Source organism: Galleria mellonella, unplaced genomic scaffold, assembly GCF_026898425.1.
Source record: "Galleria mellonella isolate WM207_F2 unplaced genomic scaffold, CSIRO_AGI_GalMel_v1 utg57, whole genome shotgun sequence".
Lineage (NCBI taxonomy): Eukaryota > Metazoa > Arthropoda > Insecta > Lepidoptera > Pyralidae > Galleria > Galleria mellonella.
Genome location: NW_026442119.1, coordinates 1,365,479 through 1,380,179, shown reverse-complemented (window position 1 = coordinate 1,380,179; position 14,701 = coordinate 1,365,479). Strand labels below are relative to the sequence as shown.

At 33.9% G+C, this 14,701-nt stretch overlaps 1 protein-coding gene across 5 annotated transcripts in view; it reads right to left on the bottom strand.

Moving 5' to 3' along the window:
• Positions 1 to 2,970: 2,970 nt before the first annotated feature.
• LOC113509968 (KAT8 regulatory NSL complex subunit 1) overlaps positions 2,971 to 14,701 on the bottom strand; it is a 31,639-nt gene continuing 19,908 nt past the window's right edge. For 4 of the 5 annotated variants that reach the window (XM_052899263.1, XM_052899264.1, XM_052899261.1 and 1 more), the window contains 2 exons: positions 10,882 to 10,960; positions 8,223 to 10,168 (listed from right to left, as the gene is read on the bottom strand). In XM_052899263.1, the coding sequence (XP_052755223.1) occupies positions 9,953 to 10,168; positions 10,882 to 10,960 (295 nt within the window). In that variant the 3' untranslated portion in view covers positions 8,223 to 9,952. Of the gene's footprint in view, positions 8,139 to 8,222; positions 10,169 to 10,881; positions 10,961 to 14,701 lie in introns of those variants that run through there. The other variant, XM_052899266.1, reaches the window with a different exon arrangement.

Here is a 14,701-nt window from a genome sequence, read left to right as displayed (position 1 = left end):
CTTCTCGTAGTAGATTCTTGCACTATCCTGGATGGATAGTTATGATTTGTTGTAATTTAACTCCTTTGTCATAGTACAGGGCGCCACTCTCGTTCAGTTTTTATTAAGATAGTCAACAGAGTGGCATGGCTTAGTAGAAAATAGTTGTTCTGTACCTACAAAGTACCTTTTGAAATATAAAATTTACATACAAACTTATGTAGGTCTTTGATTCAGACATGATATGTTCAGTTTAGACAAAACTCGACGATGGTAAATACCTTTATGAAATCTAATAATCCATGGAACCACTGTTTGCGGTAGACTTGTCTATATCTAAACTTAGCATAACTATCGCCACCTATCGTGAAGTTGAGTAAAATATTTGGAGAATTACCTGTACATACTCATAGAATTATTCTACCAAATCTGACTTTTAATTGAGTTTGTTGGGTATATAAAATAAATAAATAAAAGCTGTTTTTAATCAATCGATCGCTACATTTCTTGTAGATCTGATAAAGTTATTGGAAATGTGTATAAGTGTATGTACGTTGTTAGTTCCTTAATAATCAAAATGTTATTGTGATTTAATTTTAGCTGTATACATAATATTAATTAATATTTAAAATAGTATTAATACCATTTTATCTATGCTATTATATACTATACATGTATAGTTGTTTCACCATTACCTGACGGTAAGTAAAACGTTAAAGAATTAGCCGATTTGTATAATATTGCCCCCCTAACGAATGTTTCTGTAAACATTTTATATAACCGTGTCAGTAGTCTAAACGTATGGGATTTATTTTAAAAATCTGTTGATATTTTGCCACTTTACACAGTCGTGAATCTAAAAGAAAATTATAAAAAAAATTTACTAATAGACACACTAGCCAATTATTGCATTTTTCTACATATACAAATACTTAATAATAATTAAATGATTATTATTAATTTTTATATAATACTAATTATGATAATTAAATAATATAATCTAATGCATGGTAGTTATCATACATTCCTATATACGCATTTAAATAATTGTAGAACGGCTGTGTAGCACCGATCACTTGACTAGCAATTTATTTTACAGTATTATTCCTTTATAGGATTTCAATGTGATTTATTTTAAGTTTTGTATTGTTCTATGTTATAGTAGATAGGGATGATTCCTGTTAGAATGTGCGTTATTAATAAAAAAAATTGTTTTAATAAATTATTTTTTGGAAAGAGTAATTTAGACACATATATTTAAAGCTGATTAGATACCGAAAATATGAGATAAAAAAAAAAGATGTTAAACTCGTGTCGATATAAAAAAAATACTTAAAATACCATTTTAAAAACACTGACCTTTTGACTAGCAGCGAATGACAAAGAAGTCACCGGATATAGCTGTCTCGTTCTGTCTTATGCTCGCAGCAGCGAAAACGTATCTATCAGTACGTACGTTTTTACTTGTCTAAAATATGCGCTAATACGTGCATTCATTTATTAAACTAGTACCTCTATCATTACAATAAATTCGAGTATTATAAACTGTTGTATGTATTGCTCAAGTGCACATAATGTAATTAAATGGAGAAATCTACCTGTAAACTATTATTTTTTGTATGGTTATGGTTTGTTTACTGCGACAAATTAATTTTCTTTTAATTTATTATTATGAAATCAGTCGTTAACTGTCCACTGCTGAACGTAAGCCTAGAGTTTTGCCAGTAGTTGTTACGCTTGACCGGCGGGTTGGCATCCGCAGTTAGGTTTTAGAGACGCTGCTGTCCATCCCTCGCCCTTTCTTAGTTGCCTCTTACGACATCCACTGGAAAGAAAGCCTATTCTATGCCGAGACCACTCGACGGTAATTCTAATATATAATTATTTTTTTTATACAACTTAGAATGGCAAACAAGCCGACGGCCCACCCGATGGAAAGCGGCAACCGTCGCCCATAGACACGAGCAGTACCATGGACATAACAGAGTACACTGTTTCGCTCATGATACACCCTATGCGTTGCCATTCCTGAGGACTCAGGTGTTATTCTTCTATACCCAGTAAATTCACGAATGGGACAGAGGTACCCAAGTAATCGACTTTTGTACAGTCTCCCTCTGGCAAAAATAATAAAAAATAGTATTCAAAATTTATATTCAAGTTGGCGGTATCTAGTCGCCTATTTATATCTGTGGTCGAAAAATATTGTTTATTTTATTAATTGTAAATGTATTTGAAGCAATTAAGTTCTAGCAGTATTGTTTAACTGCTCAAACCAAAAAGCAATTTCAACATATTAATTGGCATTTTTATTATTCTGTACTTATGTTTTGATGTGTATTTTGAATAGTGCCATGTTTAAACACTTGTTAGTTTTAGTTTAGGTTGTGTCATATTATTGTGCTCATTATAATCATTTTTTTTTACATTTTTTTACACAATTTTAGTATGTAAGATTATATACTATATTAGGTACTTAAATACGATCAATATTTAATGCAAAATAAAAAATTTATAAAAATTGTTCGTTTTTAAATGTGCGTGTAATAATAAAAAAATAATTCCAATATTTTGGAAGATACTCTGAAGATATAATTGTATTATTTTTGTATCCTTGTAATCATTTACAGTCGTCACGTGTAGCCTAATTCAAGCCATATTTCCCTTTTTCTCTCTTTCGATTTTAGCATGGGGAGTGTTCTGAGGAATTGTTTGCATTGATACCTGCTGCTGATTTTCACCACACTAAAACCCGCCACAAACTAAAATGGCGGTCTTCCACCGTGCGTTTTTCAAGGCACTTTCTTTACTTTCTTTGAGTTGGAAGAATTTTGAAATTATATCGGTTAATTAGGGAGTGTAAACGTCATTTTTATATAGGATAGTGATCAAACTTAATTAAATCTAGTTAAAAAGGAATAGCAAAATATATTTTCTTTATACAAAAAAAAAAAAAAAAATCGAACCTACTTAAATCAAATAAAACAAAAGTTGAATCAGAATTTAACTTTTATTTTTTATGTTACAGTTTTGTTTTCTCAAGCACTTGTACTAAGCGCTTGGTTCAAAGGTCACCTTAAAAAACCTATACTACTTACATTAACAAGAAGACTTTGGCTTCTTATAAGAAAAATATTACAATACTTCGATCTTAACGCAACACAAACTATACAAAGTAAATGACTTTATTTGGTTTAAATTATCATATTTATTTTCAATTACAGAAGTCGTTACATTATCTGAATACGTGGCGTTCCAATCTTAAATAAAAATAAAAAAAATACGCCTACAGCAATTTTATAGAAATTCCTGGCATTTTTTCATTATCACTCATCCATTTATTGTTATAAAAAGAATTGTAAGGAGACTTGGCATTGAAACTAAATTAAACATTTCAAAGGTGTGACTAGGTCAATATAAGACATTGTGTTGAGGACAGCTGCTATAATTTCCTTTAAAAGTTATCATACCATGTTCATAACAAAATGTAGTTACGTCGTAATTAGCTGTTAATTTTTGAAAATTAACAGCTAATTACGACGTTGTTTTTGAAAACAAACATTGATTATTAAAAAGCTCTTCGGATAGTGGATTAAAATATTAATAGGGCAATAAGATTGTTGGCAAAAAGGATTTAAAAACTTCAGACAACGCCAAATACGAATTAAGTGTTTTATTTTTCGTGGTATATACATGTTCTATGATCACCGATTTAATCTGTTGTCGGATCACTGTTCTTTAAAATTGACAGACAGTTAATATACTACTACTCTTTGTTATTGACATGATACGAATGTTCTAATATTAGGCGACTAATCAGATATTTTCGTGATAGGTTTCTAACAAAGTCTAAACCCATACACATCATTCATTATAATTTTCACTATTGCTTTTACTGCTCGTATCAAACCACCAAATACTTTATCTAGAAACGCTGAATGTCTGTACATTAAGAAGTGTAACATTAACCCCAATACATACTATTATTTATCGTTACATAACTTGTTGTAGCGTGTGTAATTTGTTCAGTGTTTTGGATAATACGCTTTTTCAATAAAAAAAAAAGCAATAAATTCACAATTTCTGTACAACGTCCAAAGTATGTGGAGTAGTAGGTATAAAATACTCAAATAAAAAAAAAAAAAAAACGCGCCACCATTCGTTTCTTTGTATGTATTGTTTTTGTTTTTGGGTTTTTAATTTTCAACCTATTTAATAATTTAGTTTTACATATCACTTTACAATTCAGTTTTCTTTGATGGTAAAGTACAAAACACATCTGGGTGGACAACGACGACACACAAAGTAAACCTGTCTCTTATATATGTACATATAAATTGTTTTGTCACAAATGATGATAATTAGTAGCATTTAAAAATGCACGAATAGTCCGAACAAATGGGTGGCTTGAAATAATTCTCTCTCATTTCACTAAACCGGTCTAATACTTGGGTGATTGCTACGATGACATGAATTACGGATATTTTATACAACTCTTGTCAGTATCCTCACATTAGAGTCGATCAGGGAAGACAGAAAACTTTAATGCCTAGAATTGTCAAGATATAAATAATTATATGTAACATAATCACCGGTGATGAGGGCATTCATAACTTTTGCTTACAAAAATGTGGTAACAATGGCATTTATCTGTCAATTAAAAAAAAAACTATCATTTTTCAATGTTTCTAACATATAATTCAAAACGTGCTCTGCTAGCGAACTAAAACGTTTATCATAAAATACATTGCATATAAATCTACGAATAATTCAACAAATTAATTAAATAAATGTACCTACTTCATGTTTTACTAAGGAATTTTTCAAATATATTTTTTACGATCATAATCCAAATTCTCAGCGAGAACTTAATAAGTATATTATTGCATGATAAACACTAGCAGAGCACTTTTTAAATAACCAATCACAAAACATTGACAAATGTTCAAATGTATTTGAAAACTGTCAGATAATTGCGACGTTGTCATACTTGGTTATGAATGCTTTTAACGCTATTGTCGAGTTTAAAAATAAACTTATAATTCAACAAAATATTGTTTGGCTTGGAAATTCTATGTGCAAATACTATAATTTCAATTATACCAAGAAAATGTCATGTTGTCCGTACATACAAAAATTGCAAATAAATCTAACACTGATAGTCTAAAAAGAAAATCTGAGAGCATTCAAGGCGAGAGATCAGTTAAGCACTGCCACATTGCTATTATGGATTAATATTTCATAATCGTGGAAAATTTTACATCAATAAATTTGTGTAGCGAATCAATAAATCGATTAATTTTTTACTACACCTTTTCTATAAATATATAAATACTAAATATTTGACTGATCCTCAAGCTACCTTGTATTATGAGAAATTAAACAATTTCTAAAAACATCATAGAATGTATATCGCATCCCATTTACGCCAAGCAAACTCCAGACAGCTATAAAAAGCGATCCAATTAAAAAAGCCTTACCGACTCTAGCGTTGAATGCTCTAAGCAAAAGGTAACGCTGATACTGCACACTAACAAAACAATGCACTTGTTTACAACTTCCTCGTGTATACATTTCCATAACTTTATATTCGATAAATATGATAAATGAATTACTCAAAATTCCAAAACGCTCGCTTATTTCACACTTCTCTAAGTATTCCCTCTTAAAGAGATTCGTATTATCAATTTTAGCCAGTCTATTAGTTTCTATTCAGTGCCCAATAATCTTAAAATAAACCGCTTAGCGGGACCCGGGCATAATAAAATCTAGTAATTGTAAAAATTATCATAAAGCACTAATCTATGCATACTCGAACAAACAATATGCACACCTCAACTTAATAATAAATGTACAAAATACAAAAGCAACAGAAATGAGTTTGTTATCAAAAGAAAATATATATATTTTTAAATTACATTAACATTACACTTATAAATGAATTGATATATTACATAGGAATGTAAGACACTGTGTGTCATTCATATGACGACAAACTGAATGTTCACATTAACTTCATTTGAATATTTTACACATTTATACACAATAATTCATGCTTACACATTAAATTAAATCTAATACATGATAAAGCTTTAAAATTTGGGATTCGAAATAAAAAAAAATACTTGCACAAAGTACAATCCAACATGGCCATAGCATTTCATTAATATTCATTGTCATTAAACCTTACAAAATCTAATTATTTGATAAATTCTTAAACTGAAAAAAAAAATAATGTGACAATTTGAAAGCGAAATATTTTTATGCAACTCCAATGGAGCAAAATAAAAATATTGCAGTGTGTAGAGTAATTGAAAAAACACCCAAAGTATAATAAAAAAAAAAAAATTGTATACAATGAACTTTTGTTGTTATGAAATTTACAATTTCTAAATAATATATATGAAGACCACAGTAATGGGGTTTTAAGAAGTTATAAAATAACTAAAATCTCATCAACAAATACCAAAATTCTAATTGTATCCAACAAATCTTGTTAAAATCTGAATAATTTAGCTTATTAAATTTCTTCAAGCCTTACGTCGCATTAAATAGTAAGGCATACATTGCACTTACTATTCTTTATAGATTATATAAATAGATATAATAACTATCTTGATACTTAGAATGGCAAACAAGCTGATGGGCCACGTGATGGAAAACGAAGATCGTCGCCTATAGACATGAATTGACGAAGGACCGTGGACATTACAGAATATACACATCTCTTACGAACATTCCAGGTTAGAATAGAAATATATTATTCCATTAGACTTGTTTACAAGCTCAAATTGTCACTTTATTGCTAGTCTAGTGCTGAGTTCGGAATATTATCTAATGAGAAGAACCCACAAGACGGTAACTTTTTTCAATTTTTTTTATATACACATACAAGATAATTTTACATTGGATGTCAGAAATGTTGAAATTATAGATGAACGGATAAATAGTATAGGTATTTTTTCAATTTACACTGTAAAAACACAATTGCAAAAATAAAAACAAATTCAATTTGTCTTCTCTCATTTATAACATGTATGTACAGTAAACTAAAGTGCGAATAAATTGATCAATTTGTATTGTCGTCAGGTTCACGGTGCTTATCGCTAAAAAAAATAACTAAATTAGCAACTTATGAATATACATTTATATTTACAAATATCGAACAGAGGTGCCATATTTTCTAATCACCATCCAGTAATGGTGGCACGCAACATGTACGAGCAAGACATGTGTATTATTTACAGGAGATCGAAAACATGTCTGTTTTACTGTAAAACAAAATTGAAAATAAGCTTAACACAATTATAGTGGATAATTTTTTTTATATCATTCATGATATTGAATAAAAAGACCACTACAAACTTCATGAAATTAACTATTTCATAAGTATTTAATTGGAACAAAATCTCGTTTTTCATCTTGCATATACTGATTAAACCGTTATTGTTGATAAATATTAATTATTTCTAGTATCCAAGCTTAAAACAAAGTTGTTATAGCGGTTCAAACACAACATTAAAATCAATCAACAAAAGATGTTACATATAATCATTTCAATGTCACAGCAACTTGTAGATAATAGACCATAGTTTGAAAATGTTTCAGCTACTTCAACTACTCTCCAATTTGGATAAAGATTCAAATTAATTGGCTTCACTTTTGTGTGCACGACGCAAAGTCCATTACACATGTTTAACGGTTTCAAAATAGAAATAATAAAATACAAAAATTATTTCGACGCCACCGCGATAATGGTAACATTAATTATTTATTTTTTTTTAAATTGTAGAAATGGTAAGGTTTATATAGAGCATAATAATAAAGTCCGTATAGTGAACGATAAGCCAAATTCACCTAAAAGCACTTTTCCGTCGTTCCGTTTTTTCTGTTTCCGGGTTCCACTCGATGTCATCGGGATCGTCGCCTTCAAAGGCGGTCGGCGAAAGTGGAGACAGGGGCGACAGAGTCGACCCTGAGCGCGTGTCAGACTCGGGGCCGATGGGCGCATTTGAGTCATCAGGGACGTTGGTGTCGTCAGGGGCACCGGAGTCGTCAGGGTCGTCTGGCCAGGCGTGTCCAGCAGGCATCGCCGACAACATGTCCGCGTACGTCTCTTCCGGGAGCGGGAATTGTCGCGGTGTATACGGTCTCACTGTCTGAAATAACAATACGTTACTCGAATGAGTTTTGTTAGTAAGGTGACCCATTTGAATGGTAAATTGAAATGATATGTATTATTCCTTATATTGAATTTATTAAGCAATATATTAGAATCTCTTTTTCCGTATGCAAATAGCGATATCTAGTTCTTACACAAATACCCGATTTAATTTGCATTTGCGATGAACTACAATTGTGATGATATGAATTTTTGATATGAAATACGTAATTTAATAAAACAATTTTTTTTAACAGACGATAATGGAGCAGTGAGCCTTGCATTATCGGTAAACGCTGACAAAACACTAATTATGGATTGAGGAGGACAAATTTATTTATTTAACCAATGATTGAATTCTTATTAATATAATATAGTTACACAGACATTGTCGTTGAAATTGTAACTCTGCAAAAGTAATATTCATGCAGTGTTCAAGTTTAAACATCAGATAATTTAGAGTAGATTTAATCGCCTAATATAAATATATCGATTTTAAACCATTGCCCTATATTTAAGTTTATCACCACTCAAAATTTATTATGATACAAACAAAAATAAAGATTCTATTAAGTATTTTTGCTCATTTGTAATATGTCAAATTTGTACTTAGACGAAGTGAGAACTTCAACGAATTTATGTAAATTTAAAATTCTAAATTAGTAAATGTGTCAAAAAATGCATTGTATGTACAAGTCTTCGATTATATAGATTATGAAAACACTCCATACAAATGTTTCGAGAAAAGCGGGTCATATTTTTTATACAATTTTGCATGATAAATAGTTACGAGTGTTTCCTTTATAACATCTATGTTTATTTTGCTTTATAAATTCTGCGCCTTTTTAATGTGCAAAAACTCATTTTATTTATTAAATAATTAGATGTAGATACTTCGAGATACATTGTGGGCGTAAGTATATAAAAAACTAATAAAAAAAACAAGTCAGCTAATTTGACAATTAGCTAACAAAAAGTTGACCCGTTTTTGAGACTCGATGTTCTATGTATATAATCACGACAAATGTAATGCAGTACTATTTAGGTCTTTTTTACTTAATGGATGATAATGAAATAGTAATCCCGCCTGCACTAACAGTATACACTGGCGGGGAACTAGTGAGGGATGACTGTTGAGGATGGAAAAGCAGGTCAGTTAGACGATCATGTTAAATACACCAGGAATTTAGCACGATGGTTTCCATCGGATATCCCGTGGAGGTCAACCTGCCAGGATATATTGCTAGCAATGGTAATAGCAGCCTGCATTATTGACAAACACCTTCCCCCTGATTGTTTTTTTTAATAGGTGATAATGGAATGGTAACCCTACCCATGCGGGGGGAAAGGGATTGTTAGTAATAGAGACTAAGAATCCCATTGCTAACAATATACCCAACCAGGTCGACCTCCTCGCCGTTACCCTTGGAAACTATCATGGTTAATTCCTGATGAATTCATCATGATGGGCTAACTGGCCTGTTTTCATTCTCATCTATCACTCTTCACTGGTGCTCCGCCAGCGTATCCCGTTAGCGCAGGCGGGGCTGCCATACCATTTTCACCCATCAAAAAAAAAACTCTACCCACACTATCGGTATACACCGGCGGGGCACCAGTGAAGGATGATAGATAGGTGAAGGTGAAGCAGATTAATTAACCCACCGTGACGAATTTAACAACAATTTCAAGATTGTTTCCAGGGGGAACCACATGGAGGTCGACGTGAGAGAGTATATTACTAGAAATGGAAATAGCAGTGTGCATTACTAACAATCTCTTTCCACCTGGATGTTTGGTTGTTGTAAGCAATTAGATACTAGCCTCGTGGTTGGGCGGTGGTGGCGGCGGTGGTGGCGGCGTGGCGGCCCGCGGCGGCGGCGGCGGCGGCGGCGGTTCACTTGGCGCAGGCGGCGCGTCGGCGGGCTGGCGGCGCGGGCCGCGCGGCCGCCGAGCGTACCGCGTCTTCTCGCGGTGTTCCGCACGGATGTGACGCTCGCGCACCGCTGCTTCAGACACGTCCTCCTCCTGTAACACATACGAGCAGTGTTTGACAAGTTTCCATCAATAATAATCATAGAATGAATTAATTTTATTAGCTAGAAGTAAAGCTTTAAAACAAAACTTAAGGATTTCTTCCTAATAATACTTCTTGGTAATCTTCTTAATTTGCTTATTTGTCGGCTTAGCAGACTTATTTCTTCAGATATCTAAAAACTTTATAACTTTGTGTTTTACGTATATGTGTGAGCAGTATTAATATACTGCTCACATTTATATTATTGTTGTAATCTTTTGAAGGAAACAATAAAGAGTATCTATCCATCTAAAGTCAGCAGAGACGTTTTCCTTTTTAATGTTAGCAACAAGTGCAGATATATGTATCATATACCCTGCAAGCTAAACAATACGCCCGGTGTTGGAAGCGTCCATAAGCTACAGTAACTGTTAACCATTAGATGAACTGTATGCTCATTTGCCACCTGTGGTATTAAAAAAAATTGAATAAATCCTTGTACGCATTACACAGTGTCATTTATATAGCTCCAAATGAAACAAAGCTTGTGTTGATACTGAGACAAACAATAGAAATGTACTTTTTTGCAAATATATACATAGAAAAGGCCCAAACCAATACAAACAGATATGGTTTTGAATACGTATAGATAGTGGTGTATTAAACTATTACACAACATAGTCATCAAATATTAATTTGGAAGTAATTAAACACTGAACCATACCTCACTTTCTATGGACATTCTATTTGACTTCATGATGCCATTATTCAGAGGCACTTCAGGTACATCCAACAGTCGCCATCTGAAATTGTAAATATAATTTTTTAATTGACGCACGTGACAAACAAGCATACAGCCTGTCTGTTGCTAAACTATTACTGTGGCCTGCAACACTAGGACTGTCACATTACAGACCTAAATACAACCCTAAGACACCCTTCTTGAAGAACTTCATACTCTAGTCTCTAGAGAAAACCTCGGCAAGGAGCTTATTTTCCAACCAGAGCATTTACGGAAAAAAACTCCTATGAAACTGCACTGTACGCGACCATGTAGGTTCTAGCCATTAAGTCCGATTTTAGACAACATCAATATCTGCATCATTTTTAGGGTAAATTGTACCAGAGAAAGTGAACATTTTTACTAAAGAAACATTAATCATCAAACGTAAAAAAAATTTAAACCTCCAAACTAAACTGACAGCTGAATGCACTGTATAAATAGGTGAGTTTCAAAATATTTTTTTATTTGTAATATTTCATTATTAAAAATAAGGTTCCAGTGTTAGAACATAACTTTAAAAAGGTGTGTCATCATTATACCGCTCATCATTAACATTCCCATACGCTAGAACTTAAATTACGCCATTTCAAAGGAGTTTTTCCCGCGAACGTGCTGGCTTTACAATAGTCTCTCCTAGACTACAGTATGGAATTCTTCAAAAAGGAAGTATTAAGATTTCTTTAGAGTCTGTAACGTGACAGCCCTAGGGTTGCAGGTGTCTATAGGCCCATAGTTCGTTTATCATCAAACTGACTTGTATGCCACTATTGTGATATAAAAATAAATGTATATTACTTCATTATTTTTAAAGATTATGTTCATTTTTAAACGGTTTTATTTAGCTCGACCTGTACGGTATTTATTTATTTGGGTCAAAATTAGAAATTGGAATTTAAGCACCTTCCCGTTGTCAGATTGATCTGAAATTTGGTACACACATTTAATTTAGATGACAATACAATATAATAAAATCAATAACATTATAAATCTAAGATGGCCGCCGATACAAAATGGCGGATTACATATTTTTCCTTAACCCCCGCAATATGGGTATCAAATGAAAGAGATACTCTGACACTAGACACTCGACACTCGACACTCGACACTTGACATTCGACACTCGACACTCAGACACTAGACACTCAGACACTCGACACTAGACACTCAGACACTCAGACACTAGACACTCAGATACTAGACACTCAGACACTAGACAATCAGACACCCAGACACTAGACATACAGTCACTAGACACTCGGATACAAGACACTCAGACACTAGACTCTCAGACACCCAGACACTAGACACTCGGACACTCGACACTCGACACTCGACACTCAGACACTAAACACTAGACACTCGGACACTAGACACTCGACACTCGACACTCAGATACTAAACACTAGACACTAGACATTCCGACACTCGGATACAAGACACTCAGACACTAGACTCTCAGACACTTGACACTCAGACACCCAGACACTAGACACTCAGACACTAGACACTCAGACACTAGACACTCGAAACTCGACACTCGACACTCGACACTTAGACACTAGACACTCAGACACCCAGACACTAGACACCCAGACACTAGATACTCGGATACAAGACACTCAGACACTAGACTTTCAGACACTTGACACTCGACACTCGACACTTAGACACTAGACACTCAGACACCCAGACACTCGACACTCGACACTCGACACTCGACACTCAGACACTCAGACACTAGACATTCAGACACTAGACAATCAGACACCCAGACACTAGACATACAGACACTAGACACTCGGATACAAGACACTCAGACACTAGACTCTCAGACACCCAGACACTAGACACTCGGACACTCGACACTCGACACTCGACACTCGACACTCGACACACATCTCACCAGATGGATGGTGATGATGTGGTCTTAGACGAAGCTTGTGGACCCGAGAATAGCCTATTCACAATTGCTTTAAATTAGTTGTGATTATTTTTATTAATTATTAAACGGTTTTATTTAGCTCGACCTGTAGGGTATTTATTTATTTGGGTCAAAATTAGAAATTGGAATTTAAGCACCTTCCCGTTGTCAGATTGATCTGAAATTTGGTACACACATTTAATTTAGATGACAATACAATATAATAAAATCAATAACATTATAAATCTAAGATGGCCGCCGATACAAAATGGCGGATTACATATTTTTCCTTAACCCCCGCAATATGGGTGTCAATCGAAAGGGCTACACTAGTAAAACACGATGATTATATCAAAATTTAAAATTCAAGATGGACGCCGTTCCAATATGGCGGACTAGGTACATATTTTTCCACAACCACCACAATATGGGTATCAAATAATAGGACTACACTGCAGAATACTGTCATTATATCAAAATTTCAAATTCAAGATGGACGCTGTTACAAAATGGCGTATTAGGTGGGGGCATGATTAGTCGTATCGAGAACAGTTGCGTCTAAGATTGTGTGACGTTAGAGGGGCAGATAAAAAAAATAGGTAATTAGATACCTCATTAGTAAGCGGTAGTTATACCACCCAAGTTAAGGTAATAGGTTAAAACGTGCCGAGGACTGTATGGCATTAGGGTGGATAAAAATGTAATGTCGTAAGCGCTTCACCCTCAAGATTGGGCGCATCTTGTTGTATATTAAGCCTTGCCCCTTTACTAGACTGCGGGGGGGGGGGGGGGTCGACCATCAAAATGCCCCTTAATCGTGGGAACAACATGGTAACAATAAACAAAAATACCAACAAATATAAATAAGACTGGAGGCTTACCATCAGTACTTCAAATATTTGTAGGTGCAAAAGTAATGTTGCGGTCCAACATTAACGTTACAAAAGGATTGGTAAATGACGCTATAGGCCACATTACAGAAATTGTTTGGCCTCAGTTCCGTCGAACCCAAATGTACGAAACAGATATATCATCAGTTTTAATTGACTTTGGCACAGACGGCATGCACGTTATTTACCCTAAAGCCATACAGTTTCCAGCAAAATTCAATTATGGTACGGCTGAAAAAAGGATGTTGCCCTTAGTTTTGTCATGAGCGTTCACCGTCCATAAAATGCAGGGCAGCACCGTCGACCATGCAGTAGTATATTTGGGCTCAAAATGGTTTGAGGAAGGACAAGCATACGTGGCTCTAAGTCGAGTCAAGTCTCTGGAAGGGCTATGTATTGAGGAATTAGATTGTACTAAATTATCAGGTAAGAAACCATGTAATAATGATGCACTGAATGAATTAAATAGAATGAGGAATATTCGGTAAACAATTTCACTAAATACTAAAAACAAGAAAATAAAAATCGGTAAAAAAACTTTTAAGTTAAACGGTTTTATTTTATGTGCACTGAAAACTACAAAATAAATAAATAGTTACTTACCTATCAACCTACGTAGGTGATCTGGGTCATTAATATCTCTGATGGTAGTGGTTGTCATAACATGAACCATGTCAGCGGCCGAAAGGCAGTTCATGAGAGAACACTAACACCAGGGTTTGCTTGGTAGGTAAACTAAGCAGCCCACACTATAACAAGTAGGTATTTTGACCTTCTAGTTCAGAAATATTTTAGTACTAGGCAGAATAGCTTTTAGGCATATTAGACTAAAATATAAACGTGGGGCCCCTCTGAAATCATACCTATAGCAGAGCATATCTTATACTTTGGTAGATCATGAGCTCGGCGTTCGCTGGTGAAGCCGTAACGGCTGGTTATTGATGGTCAA